Source organism: Pleurodeles waltl, chromosome 9 (assembly GCF_031143425.1).
Source record: "Pleurodeles waltl isolate 20211129_DDA chromosome 9, aPleWal1.hap1.20221129, whole genome shotgun sequence".
NCBI lineage: Eukaryota > Metazoa > Chordata > Amphibia > Caudata > Salamandridae > Pleurodeles > Pleurodeles waltl.
The window spans coordinates 40,363,199-40,379,112 of record NC_090448.1 but is presented as its reverse complement, the minus strand read 5'-3'; the positions used below and the strand labels follow the sequence as shown (position 1 = coordinate 40,379,112).

The 15,914-nt window shown below is 43.7% G+C and overlaps 1 protein-coding gene across 1 annotated transcript in view; it reads right to left on the bottom strand.

Annotated features, from left to right (window-relative positions):
* COL7A1 (collagen type VII alpha 1 chain) overlaps nucleotides 1-15,914 on the bottom strand; it is a 618,941-nt gene that overhangs the window by 122,771 nt on the left and 480,256 nt on the right. Inside the window, exons 74-78 of the mRNA XM_069207404.1 lie at nucleotides 14,093-14,128; nucleotides 9,784-9,831; nucleotides 8,138-8,173; nucleotides 6,934-7,050; nucleotides 2,060-2,269 (exon numbers count right to left, since the gene is read on the bottom strand). Coding sequence (XP_069063505.1) covers nucleotides 2,060-2,269; nucleotides 6,934-7,050; nucleotides 8,138-8,173; nucleotides 9,784-9,831; nucleotides 14,093-14,128 — 447 coding nt within the window. The remainder of the gene's footprint in view (nucleotides 1-2,059; nucleotides 2,270-6,933; nucleotides 7,051-8,137; nucleotides 8,174-9,783; nucleotides 9,832-14,092; nucleotides 14,129-15,914) is intronic.

Below are 15,914 nucleotides of genomic sequence, written 5' to 3'. Positions count from 1 at the left end.
AGAAAGAGTCAAGCCTATGGGAAAATCAAGAAACTTTATCACAACCTAGAAGGTAGTTAGGGAAGAATGTCACTTGCGATGAGAAACTGGCATGTGACGTACTCTTCTGCAGCTTGACTGACTTTTTTGGGGGGTGGGAGGGATGCCAAATTTCCAAATACTCCACAATCCCTTCAGTGACTACCTATAAATGCCAAAGACTGCTGTCATCTGTCTCTGGAACCCAGACTAGTGTAGATTAGGAAGGATAATGTAGGAATTTATCTAATGAAATAGTACAGTTGTGAACCTAAAAAAGTGGAAGACACATTTTGTACATAAAATATGATAAGATCCAAATGTTTATGCACCCACACCCTTGGATTTTGTGTAAGAGTGGGAAGTATTCTAAATGTTTGACAAGAGACAATGATCACAAATGCATGAAGATAAGAAGGCACAAAGAAGCCGTTGAAATAGTGGGATCAGAGCAAAGAGTAAACTTGTCACATTCTTGAGGCTGTGAATGAATAAGACAGAAGATGATACCTATGAAACTAAAGGATGATAAAGAGATGTGACTCAGGGTAGTGGTATCAGATGTCCTAATAAATCTGAAACTGTACTTTGTTGCCCTAATAAAATAAATGACCACCTTCTCTCGGAAAATAAAATCAGAGAAACTCACATTTTATTTTTATAAAATAGAAACATGTGTTGTTTAATGCTGTAATCATAATCAGTCTATTTTGATAAGTCAAATATTGGGGTTGGTAAGCTCTACAAACCTACTTGCTATAGCTGGTGCTCTATTTTTTAAAATCAACATGTGGATGGTGTGAAGCCACAGTGAGTGCCATGCGGATGGTGTGACGTCACAGTGAGTACCACATTGGGCCTTTACAATTTGCACCATTTGTGCACATTTTGCACAGTTCTATTGTGGATTTAAATAACAGTAAAATATGTTCAATTTTGTGGGTCCAAAGTGCATTTGGTGCGGAGAGTTTAGCATGCACTCACTGCCCAGATGACCATAAATGCCAGCAATCAAGGTCCATAAGTTTGAAAATGCCAGGCAAACCTAACAAATATGGAGATTCCTACAATTTACATGAAGGCTATCAACTCTGTGGTTGGATGGCCAGTCCTCTACTTCTCTCCGGGTCGGTGCTTTATCATTAGACACCAGTAGCAGGCAGGGTAAGGACCTGTCAGGGACTAATACTGGCAGACTCACTGTTTCTAACTACAAAAATGGTGGCATGTTTGCATGCTTCCTTCACTTTAAACCCAAGCACCTGACATTTAGGGGAACACATATTGCTTCTGCCCAAAGACCCAAGCACCCTCTTTAATTTTTCATCTCAAATACTGCCTTAGTTTCATACTAGTGCATTTGCACCAGTGTCAACGATCCTGTTACTGCCCTCATCATATCACCTTTTGAGGCAATACAGTATACATACAGATTCAAGGTTATATGGGTGCTACAGTAAACCAATAAAAACAAATACAACCTCATGTAAACAGAAACAGAAAAGGAACCACATTTGCAACTGAAGTGTCAGCTAAAACAACCAAAAACGGACTCTGGTCTGAGACGGGCTCCTTAAAACATGGTGTGGAGGTACCAGAACTCCAAGAGTGCTGCAGGGCCACACTAATAACAGATGTAAGCAGTGCCATTCCCAAGTGTCTCTACCATGCTCACTTTTTCTAATTCTGCAATGTTCACTGAGGAAGCCAAGTGAATGGATCTGGTAAATATGCATGGGCCGAAATTGTTCTTGCAAAGCTCTTGGTGAGATAGCTTCTGCACAATCCAGTCCCCAACATACAGAAATTCTGCAAAATTGAGTAATGCAAAATTGCAAGACATTTTTTTAAGCTAGGTACTCCAAAATTTGGGATTTCACAAATTGAACTCAGGCAACTATCATTTCTCGCAGGGGAACTCTAAATCATTCCACCATCTAGTTAAGTGGTGTTTCTGTGTTATGAGAGACATAAATACTGGTATGGAGCCTGCTCCCATCTCTGCTGAACATTCTTGCTCTGCTCGATCCATTCCACTCACCTTGTCACCGGGCCGCCCTGCTTCTCCGAGTTCTCCGGCACGCCCCGGTAGCCCTGGAATGCCTGGTTTGCCTGGTTCTCCAGACTGTCCTGCGGGCCCTTCTGGACCTCTTTCACCAATGGCACGGCCTATGGGTCCTTGAGGGCCAGCAGGTCCCTGGTCGCCCTTGTCTCCTTTGTCCCCTCGCTCTCCTGGAAATCCTATCATTCCCTGCAAACAAGAACCAAAGGTATTAATTCAAGTAGTAAAAATGAATAATCATCAAATGACATGCTTTCACAAATGAAGCAAATTCCTACTCTGCATGGTCATGATACTTTTATGATAAACACTGTTAGTCGTCTAAATACTGATATTCAGACAGCTCCAGACACTGACTAAGGTACACATATAGGCAGGGAGGCTATGACCTTACTTACATGCATACAGGGGCAATGACAGACAGACAGGGACACTGGCAGACACACTGACATATCCATATAGAAAGCAACAGACAGACACAGATACAATAGGCGAGTGGCACCTACTGAGAATCACACACTGCCAGGCAGACTGAACACTGACATACAGGGATAGTGAATGACCACGAGAACATTAAAAGGGAGACACTGGAACCTCCAAACTGATGATGACAGACACAGACACCCATTAACAATCACAGACTACCACTGGTAGAAAGGGACAAATAGACACCATCAGGCAAACAGTGACAGACACCACCAGAGTGATAGTTGCAGACACTGACAGTGACAGACTGCTGCTACCACAGACATACAGAAACACAGGAATGGCCTGATACTAACAAACACTGTCAAGCAGACAAGAAAGTGACATTGGCAGACAATGTTGGATACAAACTGGAAAAAGAGCACTTACACTGAAAGAGGAGTAGTGATATATATGGGCAATGAGAGACTACCACCTAGGAAAACAGACATGGACCCTGATTTACAAGCACTGACAATGACAGCCTGACACATGAAGTTAGAGAACAGGCCCTCAGTGATAAATACTGATAGACAGACACTGACATACAATGACAATTACAGACCTTTAGACCCTCGGTGATTGACAAAGAGTGAAATTCACGGTTGACCAGAGAGATGCTGCAAAACAGATTACATCACGTAAAAGGCGCAAACACTTCTAGACAAGCCAATTCAGGCACAAACAAACACTCACACAGACATATGACACAAGTAAACACTGACAAACACTAAGGGGGAGTCATTCTGAGTTTGGTGGGTGGCGAAGGCTGCCCGCCAAACCCAACCCGCCACCTGACCACTGGTGCCGTCAGGACACCGCCGGCCTTATTCCAACTTCACCTCAGGACTGGCGGGCAGAAACAGTGATTCCGTCCACGGCCCTGTGGTGAAGAGGGCCTTAACATTGACATCGGAATCGAGCCAGCGCCAATGTGGCAGTGCAGCGGGTGCAGCAGCACCCGTTGCACATTTCACTGCCTGTAAATTGGGGCTGTGCATGGGGTCCCCCAGCACCCCCATTCCGCCAGCTTTTCCACAGCGGTGTGAACCGCCATGGAAAGGCTGGTGGAATGGAACTCGCAATCCAGCAGGCAGTGCTGCCCTAGGGGATCACAACCGCGGGACCGCCAGGCTGGAGGCTGTTTCCAGCCTGGCGGTATCAGTGGTATTACTGCAGCGTTTCGGCAGCGGTTGGAATTTGCTGGATCTGGCCCCCATACTGCAGCAGTCCGATGGCCACCCAGAGTCTGGCGGTCTCAAGACCGCTGTACTTGGAATGACCCCCTAAGTGCCTGATTTAGGTCTCGGTGGAGGAATACTCAGTCACAAACATGATGGATATCCCGTCCCCCATAATACGATCTCCATAGCAGATAATGGGATTGTAATACCAAGGATGAGATATTGTCACATCTGTTACATAGTATTCCCCTCCACCAAGATCTAAATCAGGCACTAAGAGTGGTACATATCAAAGCAAAGGTCAGTTATACTGAAGCATTTACACTGCTGTATACACAATAACAGACTCTGACAACCACAATGATAGACACTCACAGGCGCTGAAGCTCAGCAAACACCTGTATAAGACACAGATACACAGAGACCCTCAAAGATAGACAATCACTAACACAAACTTTGACTGAGAGTTATCAAAAACCCATGTGGACACCCATAGATAAACACTCACAGATGAACCCTAGCTGACACAGCCACTCACAGAAACAGATATTCACAGAAAGAAACTTGGGCAATCACAATGGCAGACAAAGTGACATTCAGACATAAACTGACACTAACATTCAGGCAGGCTCTCAGTGAGAAGCACAGATATGCTAAGACTAAAACTCAAAAACAATTACAGATACATTAACGGAAAATGCATCACATTTACTGCTGGAGTGACCTTTTTCAGAACCAAATTTAAAAATTGCCATTTTGGAATAAAAACAAATTAGTTAGATTCAGAAAATTTGTGTTTTCTTTACCATCAGCAGTAAAGTGGCATATGCCATCAGAAAAAAACCTTAAACACAGAGCAGACATTATGCACACATTTTCAAATGTCTTCTTTGATACACATCAGAATGCTATATTTATTGTTCAGGATAAACAGATTGGAGAAAAGGTATCATTTTTCAATCAATCCACATCATCTGGTTCAAATTAGAGTTGGGAGTTCAATATGAAAAAGGCATCCCTTTTTTACACTTGGGATGCTGAGACTGGCAAAACCAATCAGAATGCTGGCACTATTTCATACTTCCTTCCATTCTAGGTTCTGCATACAGAATGCTGAGATAGGTCAAGCTAATCAGAATGCAAATCAGAAAGATTAGAATGTTGTAGTTAACACCTACTGTTTGTGTGCATTCTAGATTCCAGATATGAAATGGTGAGCTAGGCAGAGCCTATCGGAATGCTTAGAATGGTGAGATTCACTCAAGGTTGCCTGCATTGTGGGTTCCACTGGAAGTCTGATATAAGCTCAGCCAATGCGAGTGCTTATAATGATGACACCAACTGCTGGCGTTTGTCTGCATTCTATAGTCCGTACATGGATTGCTGAGACAGCCAGGCCAATCAGGATGCTGGCAGTAACTCTTTCAGTTTGCCTGAATTCTAGGTCCCAAGTTTGGACTGCTGCGATAGTCTCAACCAGTCGGAATGCTTAGAATAACCGCCTAAACCCTGTTGCTTTCCTGCACTGCAGGTTCGGGGCAATGTCATGAAACATTGTGAATGCACCTTTTTGCCCGATATGTACAAGATTAGAGGGGCGGGTGCAATTATCCCATATGCTGCCTTGTTAGGTGAGTGTCCTTGTGGTTTTATCTGGCCCAGTGACTCATCGGAAAGCTGATACTGCATTTATCTTGTAAATATATGTCTTCATCCCAGGTGGAGACCTGCCCATGATGTAAAGCATGGTATAATGGAGTGTCACCTGTGTTGTCCATGTTAGCCAGACATGGCTATTATGAGATACAGAGATATGGGACTACCCAAGATTTCTTTCACTGACATATCTCCTGGGGGCTAGGTTCTGTCCATAGAAAGAGCACCTCCTACATTATGCCTGATCGTCAGAAATCATTTAATGGCACAGAGCACACTTGTTGCTTTTTTATTTAGATGTTGAAGCACTTATTATACAAAAAGTTAACTCATTGACTGTAAAATGGTGCCTCTTGTATGTATCCTGCTGGGGACGATTAGATAACATAAAATATGTTAGTCCCTGTTCATTCATTGACTATCCATGATTCTGGTCTTTAAAAGACTAGATAGTTTAGTGCTGATTTCTTTGGAATAATAAAAAAAGAAGGGATCTCTTTGGCCAAAATTTAGATACAAAAATTATAGTGGTTTAGTTGACTTCCCCACCTTTTATCCTTGTCATTCATCTTTCTGCCTTAGACATGCTTGGTTATTTACAAAACCTATTTGGTTAAATGTGCAAAAGGCTCTCATTCCTCTAAATAAATAATTTTCCAATTTTAATTTACAGTTTAAAATAATTGTCTACTGAGACCAACTTTACAGTGAGTTTCTTTGATATAGACAAGAATGTTTTAATTAAACCATTTAATATAATGGTAAAGTTAGGATTAATAATAATTTCATTCAATGGAGTAAATTGAGATTGAAGGGGATACTGTGGAATAATCAGATTGCTAAACATAATTCTTTTTGTTATTTCATAGCTACACAATACATTGTATCTAGTTTCAGCGTGTAAGGCATGACTTCATTTATCAGATGATCCTTTGGTTTGTGGTCAGTAATTTTGTAACTTTTAATCAAGGCATTGAAATCCCTCAAGACACTACTGTACATAGATAATTGAAAATTAATACTACTGGCCAATTTAAAACTGAGGTAGAATTACTGTGGAAAATGAATTGAATATTTAATGGTCTGTTCAGACTCTGAATGGCATTTAGTCTAAAATTCAGTCCACAGTTCATGCTGTTGACACCACTCAAATGTTTTTTTACATGCAATAGGGCATAATCCGCAACTAAAATGAAAATAATAAATACTAATGGACATTGGACATGTTCTTTGTCTAAAGTACGATAACACATATGCTTTTCCATTGCCTCCTTTTAAAAATCTGGTTTAAAATAATTTGAACCATAGCTAGTTTTAGAATCACCTTAAAATGCTTTGCTTAATATTAACTTGTTATTCTTCTGATTAATATGATATATGTATTTTCTACATCAGAGAGTTTAGGACAGTATCCTTATATACTGTTTTGCCAATTGTGTACTTACTTTTCTGATAATATACCCATCAAATAAATTGAAACTATTTTTATATTATTTATCCAAATGTTGGCATTAATTAGAAATGTACAACAAAAAATGGGACACATACATCCTTCCCAGGGGATCCCTTGGCTCCTGGCTCTCCGGGTTCACCCTTTAGCACTCTCCTTCCTGGTAACAGGCCAGTTTCATCATGCAAGTCAATAAGATCTTTCAAGCTGGAAGTCTGCAAAATAAACAGACAACAGTAAATCAAAATGTGCTGAGAGGGCAAAGTAGAATGTATGTTATCAAAAAATAAGCATCACAGAGTCTCTCTGTTATTACCTGCCAACTTGCCACATATCATGAGATTGACTCTCAGTCAACTCTAGTATCAAACCCAACAGCACTTAGCATATTGGGTGTGTGGTTTTAATTTTCTCACTCTCACTGCTGACCACAATTTCCAGAATTCCTAGTGCTGTTGAGTGATAACCCACAAATCCAAATGGGATTGTCAAGAACTTTTTTAGTGAGCCGTACACCCAAATATATGTGGCGTAGTACTCTCTATGAGGCAGTACCTGCCCATTTAAAGCACCACAAAGGATATGTGAAAAGTGGGGCAAAATGAATTTGTTAATCTGAAATTCACAAGATGCTTGATGAAAAGGATAATAAGAGTAGCAAATGTGTTTACTGGAGAACAAAGAATGAAACAGAAACAATGTGTGAGTGTTTTTAATTTCCAACCGATCTGATGGAACAAATGAAGGGTGGTAAGAAAGGAGGTTGGCAGGGGAGAAGATACAGCTCAGTGGAAACAGTGAGAGGGATTGGTAGGTGAAACAGCAAAAGAGGCAGAAAGAAAAATGCCAAGAAAGAGAATGGAAGAGAAAAAGGGGATGTGAGATGGTATTGCTTGATAGGAAAAGAAGAGCTAGGGAACAGGAAAGACTAGGTAAGGAAGGGAGAAGAAAAGAGCAGGAAAGAAACAAGGAATGGGAGACAGGAAGAGAAAAGAGAGAGAAAAAGAAAGAGAGAGGTAACCAGAGACAGACACAAAGACCACTAGATACAATGAGAAAAGGACACAGAGGGGAGAGGGGCAAAGAGAGAGGGTGGAAGTGAGACACACAGGTCGACAGGTGGACAGAGATAGAGAGAAAACACATACAAGAGAAAGTAGACAGGAAAGACCGAGTAGGAGACAGCCGGTGGGAAAGAGAGCCACAGAGAGAGTACGTAAAAGGCACTGGGCAGGAGGAGGGTTGTATTAATGGTTCTATGTGAGTAAAGTATTGGGTGGAACTGACACTTCCTGCTCTTACCTTAATTCCCAGGAGCTCAAGGGATTTTTCGACATTCTGAAACAAGAACATAAACAGATGTAGAAAAGTTATTCAGAAAGAAGAAAACTGTGTCCATGTCTTGCAGGAACAAAGTAATGAGTGCTCAGCCACTTTTACATCTGGGTGCAGAGTTGTGGGGAGTGTTTACCTGTGGGATGGAAGGAGGGAGGTTTGTGCTGTGGTTCTTAAATATCTATCATGGCTTAAGGATACTCTAGCATGGTTCTAGGAGCGCTCAATTTCTGTAAAAGCCTTCTGCTTATAAAGCGCGTAAAGTTCTGCATATTATAGACTCGTACATATATAATTTGCTGAAGATGCTGTAATCTCTATGGTGGGAAATGCCACAGTAAGTCACAGGCATTTTGTGGATTCCAGGCTATTCTCTACAAAGTTAAACAGGCGCTTGCATATATCTGCAGTACATTTCTTCTGATGTAGCTTACTTGGAGACAGCTGGCAGCGAAACATCTTCTCTGTGTTGCCCACCAACATTTAAATGGTAGGTGAAGTTGATGGACCTGCTAGTGGAGCAACAGTTCTCTAGAATAAGAATTCTGTGAAATGTGTATCAAATGCTACAGACTTGCCAACTTTGGAAATATTTTTACCGTGTGAGAGGAGGAAGAGGCAAGGCTTTGAGCCTATCACCACAAAGCCAAATATAGAAGGGAAGTGTCCAAGAAAAGGGGCAGGGCATTGAGCCCAATACTGCCAGAGCAGATCCTTCCCCAAAAACGAATAACAGTTTCAAAGGCTGCCGCCAACATCATGGACAAGTTGCAAAGCTCAGGCACAGAGCCTCAGCACATGAGCTAGAAACCGCTCTACATGGGTCTCCAGCTCACTTTGTACACTCTCTGTGATACTGGTTCTTCACTCTTCGTTTGACACGTGGTGGCGCTGTGTAAGTTGGCAGGTCTGATTTTAGAAAATAGTCCCAGAATATTTGGGAATTTACAAATATGAGTACTGGAAGTGTAACGACCCCACACTGGTTGAGAACCTAGGAGCATTGTGGCCTAAAGGGGGTGGAGGGGCAGGGCATTTGGCCAGGGCTTGGGGTAGGACATGAGAGCGCAACATGAAGGCAGGGCATTGGGGGGGCTTGAGTCACAGCAACAAGGTCAGTGCGAGTATTGGAGGTAGGTGACAAGTCACTTTTTTAAACTTTTCCAATTGCAGTGCTCCTACCATGCAGGTGGGAGACACTATAGGCAATAAACAGTTACAAATGTGATGGGCAAAGCAAAATGCTGCAGCTGTTTCCTCTATTACACAGGACGCAAGACAGACTGCCTGCGAGCATCCAAGTCAGGCAAATATTGTGAGACTCTGAAGTGATGACTCAGGGCATGATTCAGAACTTGGCGGATGAGTTGTTCCTTCCCAATGGTGACGGATTTCCCGTCTGCTGAAATATAAATCCCATTATAGCCTATGGGATTTTGTATTTTGGTGAACAGTATATCCGTCACCGTTGTGATGGAGTGACTCGTCTGTCAAGTTCTAAATCAGGCCCTTAGTTTATTTACACAAGTCTAATTTGCCCAGGTAGAGGCAGTAGGGCAGCAACTCCTACTGGTGCTGACTGGTGGACACACAACTTTTCAATGAACACTCACAGCAGCAGTTCCTGAGTCTCCTTTCTGGCCAGTTTCTCCAGGCCGGCCCTGCAAAGACATGAGACACAAAAGAAGCAGGTTAGAGTTGGGGTCTGAGCCAGCATTTTTAAAAGCAGTTCCTGCAGACTTAAAAAATAACATAGCTGAGGAGGTGTAGTAACATTGAAAGTTGTAATGCTTAAGGCACGACTCTCTGTTCTTGGCTACATTGCTGTATTTTCATGTGTTTCTGCTTAACCAATACTTGTGGAATATTCTTAATGGATTGTAACACTAGCAGAAAAGGCTTAACACTGTTTACAGGACACTGAAAGCACTTAAATAAAATAATGCCTTTTTAATACTTTTTGTGCAGCCCTACACTCTCTGAACGTGCTGTGAAGAAATGCCTCGTGAGTGGTCAGAACTTAGATCGATGGCTGAGAGAGAAGTGCAGCGCACACAGGACGTACATCACTCGGGTTTAGGAACGTTTAGCTTTCGTTATGCAAAAGAGGTACCGAGGTATATACTGCCTCTTCTTACTTAGCCTACGGCTTTGGAATGAAGGTGAGATCAGTTCCAAGGTGGCCCTAAACCAGCAGAGGACCAGCACTCAGGCCTGCCATACGCTGGCCGACTGGAAATGTTCTAGTCCTTCCTCACTCAGGCACCTCATTATGAGTCTGGCAGTCCTTGGACCGCCAGACTAATGGTGGTGGTATTATCGCTGCGAGGCTGGCAGTAAAGACCGCTATATTACAACTTCAGCGGTTTGCTTCGGCCAAACTGCCGAAACGCCACCCGTACCGCCCGGGCGGTCAGACCGCTGGGCCGGAGGTGAGCATCTTCGGGCCAGCAGTAGCTGTAATACCACCATCGGTATTACGACTCGGCAGACCGCCAGCATTTTTGTGGCGGTCGCACTGCCACGAAAATGCTGATGGTCATGCACCCGGCGACAGGAATGTAGATTCCGGTCGCCGGCAGACACACCCCCACATGACCACACAGCTACATTCATGCACCCCACTCACCCATGCATTCGCTTAAATACACCAACACACACTTGCACCCAAACACGCACTCAGATACACCCATTCACTAGCACACACTCGCACGAACACACCCATTCACGCACACACATGCACTCAAACAGACACATACACTTGCATGCACGCACTCAGACACATAGACTCGCATGCACGCACTCAAACTGACACGTACACTTGCATGAACGCACTCAACCACACACATACACTCGCATGCACCCACTCAAACTGACACCCCTATCCCCCCTCCGCATTTACACAAACATACACGCAGTCACACACACACAACACCCCCCTCGGCATACATGCACTCACAAATGCACACACAGAAACCCCCTCCCCCCATTCATAAACACACGCAGACACCACACACATTCACACAACACCCCCCACCATCTCCCCCTTTCGGACGATCAACTTACCTGCTTCACCGAGGTGGCCATCCGGGAGGGGATGGGTCCTGGCGCTTTCCACCGCCAGCACAGCACCGCCGTGCAGGACACCACCGCACCGTATTACGGAGTGTAATACGGCGGGTGGCGTCCTGTAGGTGTGGAGGCGCAAGCGGTGGAAACCGCCTCTATTATAACACTGGCCTGGCCGATGGTGTCGGATTTCCGCCCAAAATCGGGAGGAAATCGGCACAACATCGTAATATGGCAGTTTTTTGGCACCTGCGGCTTTGGCGGTCTTTCGAAAAGACCACCGAAGTCATAATGAGCACCTCAGTTTCTACAAGTAGGTATGGAAATTCAACCTCAAAATCTGAATCGCATATTAATTTGACTAGAGTTATTTGGATTCTCTTAACCTACTTGGCAGTTTCACTCCTCTGTACACTCTAATAAGTCTTTCTTCCAGTGTTATGCTTCAATTTCTGAGATGACAAGAAGGTCCAGTCTGAAAGGCCAGTACAGGTACAGAAGGAGGTACCATAGCTATGTCCAGTCAGTATGACCACACTCACTTTAAATCTGTTGCATTGCATCACTAACATTGCAAACAAAGTACTAAGAACCTTGGTGTTCTGAGTTACTTTGCTACTTGATCTCACCGAGAACCCCTCTGTGAAAACACCCGTTATTCACTGTTGCCCTTCAGCAATTCTATATATTATGCATGGCTCTCTCTGAGAATGACTATTTTGAATGCCATATTGTACATCTGGTTGTTCATTGCAATGACATAACCGTGGGAAACCAAAGTTGTTTCCCACTTTTGCTGCCTCATAAAGAAATTCCAGGATTCTTTGAGAGGACTCTCTGGAGCCTATCACTGCAACACTGGTTCTCTGCTCTGATGAACAGCAGAGAGCACAGCTTTGTGCAGGGAGAGGGAGGGAAGATGGGTGGGGTTTGTTCTAGAAGGCCAGCTATGTTTTTTACATTTGAGAAAGGGAGGAGAGGCTAAGTATGCGGGGCTGTCCTATTACTCATCTGCCCCTGCGTAGATGTTAAAAGCATGGGAAGATGATTCTGACCACATAAATAACAATAGGTCATAGATGGGTAAAAAGTGAATAGCTGGGATATTTTCCATCTTGGGGTTGTGAGTGACATTATAGGTAACTCCATTTTTGCTCTTGTTGTCAGTTTGACGTCATTCAGAATCCTTTGGTGAAAAAGATCCCCGTTATTTGCTGTTATCCATCATAAATTGTGTATGCTATAAATGGGTACCAGAATCCTGAACAGGCTTTTCAGTGCGGTTACCCACTGGAGGGGCACAGTTTCCTGTGACGTAACAACATTCAATCCTGCCTCTGGTGCCTGCCTGCTTCAGTGTGTGTTTATTTGTTTTGAAAAAAGGAAGCTGAAAGGTTTGTTCACAACAATAAACAGACCTGGAGCCAGTACACAACACAGACTTGTTGAAGGGCAACTGCGTACAGGTGGATGTTTTCAACCTTGTGGTTCCCTGTGACATTGTACACTAATTTGCTCTCTTCTGTTTCATGTCACTCGGAACCTGTCGGTCAAAATCTTCCCCATATTATTAATATCACTCTGGGACTGGCTTTGAATTAGATGCTGACTTTCACTGACAACAGAAAAGGGTTTTTAGAGGCTGCTTGCTCTGACCAATGTCCCTCGGGTGGTTTGTCAGCCTGCCTCAGCCTTTTGGCCCGGTCTGTGAGCGTTTATCACTGAGAAGCCCTGTCTCGCCATATTGAAGGGTTTTGGGAGGCTGTGTAGTTTAGTCTGTGTTTTTTGGCCCGGTCTGTGAGCGTTTATCACTGAGAAGCCCTGTCTCGCCATATTGAAGGGTTTTGAGAGGCTGTGTAGTTTAGTCTGTGCTTTTTGGCCCGGTCTGTGAGCGTTTATCACTCTGAGAAGCCCTGTCTCGCCATATTGGAGGGTTTTGAGGGGCTGTGTAGCTTAGTCTGTGTGATTCAGGGGGGCTGAATCTGAAATGCCCCAATTACAAAAGCAGTGGGCCACAGGGTAAATATGTGACGTGGCCACGTTTCGGGATGGACTCTTCCCATGAGTAGCAGGACTGATTGCACAAGGTGGGCACCTGGGCTGATTTAGAGTTTGGGGGACATGTGCTCTGTGGCACAATGGGGAAGGAGTACCCTGTCCCCCAAAATAAAGGTCTTCCCCATCCAATTTTGATTTGTCCGGACTCTACGTTTTACACCAATGGAGTAAAATTGACTCTGTCAATGTAAAACTTCCTTTGACGGCCCGACAGAGTAGGTGTCATCGGAAGTAAGCCAAAAGGCCATTGCGTTACTTACAGTGGGTGGTCAGATAACTTTTTTGGCAGTGAGGAACAGTAAAAAATGAAAAATGACCCAAACAGCATGGGAAAAAACTGGAGGGGGGTCATTCGTTTTTAAAAAACAAACTCTTGCTTCAACAGTGTAAGGTAAGACATCGCAAGTAGATAAGTGCTGGGTGGCAAAGCGTCCACTTTAATCTTCAGTACAGAAGACACATTTCGGACCATGAAAGTTTACACACCCAGCATCCTCTCTGTCTGCCCTATATCAAGAGAATCTCACCCCACACTCAAGGCACATCGTTAGGGGGCGCGCACACATTTCCACTGAGATGCACCACTTTTTCCTATAATAACTCGATGAAAAACCACAAAGTAATGTCAAAAGGTCTGGCACTATTAAAGGTGATATTGTGTGCAAGGCAGGCGGTTTTCAAAGAAGTCCAACAATCATTGATGCTATTTGCCCCCCTAGAGTTCATAGACATGCTTCGAGCATAGTGAAGCTTAGCCGTTTTAGTACAATAAACATGACGCCTCTCTGAATGTACCTGTTCACCCCTCGGGCCGCTGTCTCCTCTGTCGCCCTAAAATATAAATATCAAAAAAATAAAAAGGAAAGATTAGATTGATGCAACAAGTCCGTCGATGACAACACAACATTTTCCCGTTGAGCATTTCTGTTTTCTGAGTTACTGGAACCACAGTTTATCTGGGAAAAAATTGAAAGTATTTTAGAGGGCCATCCCGTGAATGACGTCACAACATATCCCAATGACGCAGCTGACATCATCAAAAGAACATTCTAGAATGCCTATTGGTGGTTCTGAAAGATGCCGGGTAAAGAGAACTGTTTTTTCTCGACACTGGATGGTCCTTTAAACTAATTCATGCAGAATAAAACCAAAAAGGTTGGCCCGGTTTTGCAGCAATGTCCAGTAGACATAAAGGGGCGTAGAGGCCAAGGTAAAACATCTTAGCATTGACCTGACTGACAAATTAGGGGTGGAGCTAAACACATGTTTCATTGACTACTGCATGGCTTTCAAAGGTGTGGGCCAGGGCTGGCTATGGGGCAGTGCGACTGGTGCAGCCGCACTGGGCACTGCCCTGGAGGGGGGGGGGGGCACTGAGCTCAGGGGGCTGTGTTTAGCAATAACTTACGACTTAAAGTCATCTACTGCAGAGTTCCTTGTGCTTCCAGCTTTCAGGCAGCAATAAAAATGTCATAACTCTTGTGATTAATGTTCCTGCTAGAGAGAGATATTGAGTTTTGTCTAGTGGCAGGTTTGACTCGCCATAAAGTAGCACAGATGGTTAGTTTGCCTGCTTCAAAGAACTGATCTGTATTTGATGTGGATAACTGAGTAGATTAGCATAACCAGCCCTTACCAGCACTTTAAAACACAAGAAATGTATGTGAGAGAGGGGTTATGGGGAGATGAGGGGCACTTTTGCCTCGTGGTAGTGAGGGAATCCGAAGAGAAGGTCAGTGAGGGGGGGCACCAAATATGATTGTCGCACTCGGCGTCACCAGCGCTAAAGCCGGCCCTGGTTGGAGGTGAAGCCATCTTAATATCTACAGATCTCAGAACACATCCTTACATTTAAGGACCTAAAGCAGGGGTGTGATTGGCATCCATGGCTTTCAATCAAAGTAGCGCTGAACATGAGGGACATCTTCAGGATTTTTTGGTCCAGAGGCAAGATATATCTTTGGTCCCCTTGTTCGGAACAAGTTTACATTTATTAGCTGCTTCCATCTAATTCAAGCGCTCATGATGTAAAATAACACTGAAGTACAAATGAAACTTTCAGAAACAGGGCCATGCAAAAACAGACAAAATTCTGTAGGTTCTCTGCCTCTGCCACTCAAACAGCACCAAAAGAAAGCCTGAAAAGTATTGATAAGGTCTTTTTTGTGCTGCTGGATCTGTCAACAATTATAGAGTTTTGAGGCAGAGAACAGGGTAGAGAGCGGTATAGAAGTGAGAAGGATAGAAAGATGAGGTGTAGAAAAAAGATGGAGAAGGCAGACAGATGAGGTACAGAGAGGTGAGCTTGATACAGTGGTAGAGCGAGAGGACGAGGTTGAGAGACTGGTGAGGTGGACACACATAGGTGAGTCGGAGCGACATACAAAGAGAGAAAGAAATGTGAGGTTGAGAGGGTGGCTGAAACAGAGACAGATGTATAGGCAGAGGTGAGGTAATTAATGAGAAATAAAGGTAATAAGAGAGATTGCAAGATAGGTGTAAGGAAGCCAGGGAGGTAAGATAGAAGGTATAGATACAGAAAAGTGAGGGAGAGAAGGAGTAGTCTGGTCAGGCAATCATTTGAGGTGAAAGGTGGCTCCCTGAAATGATATCACCA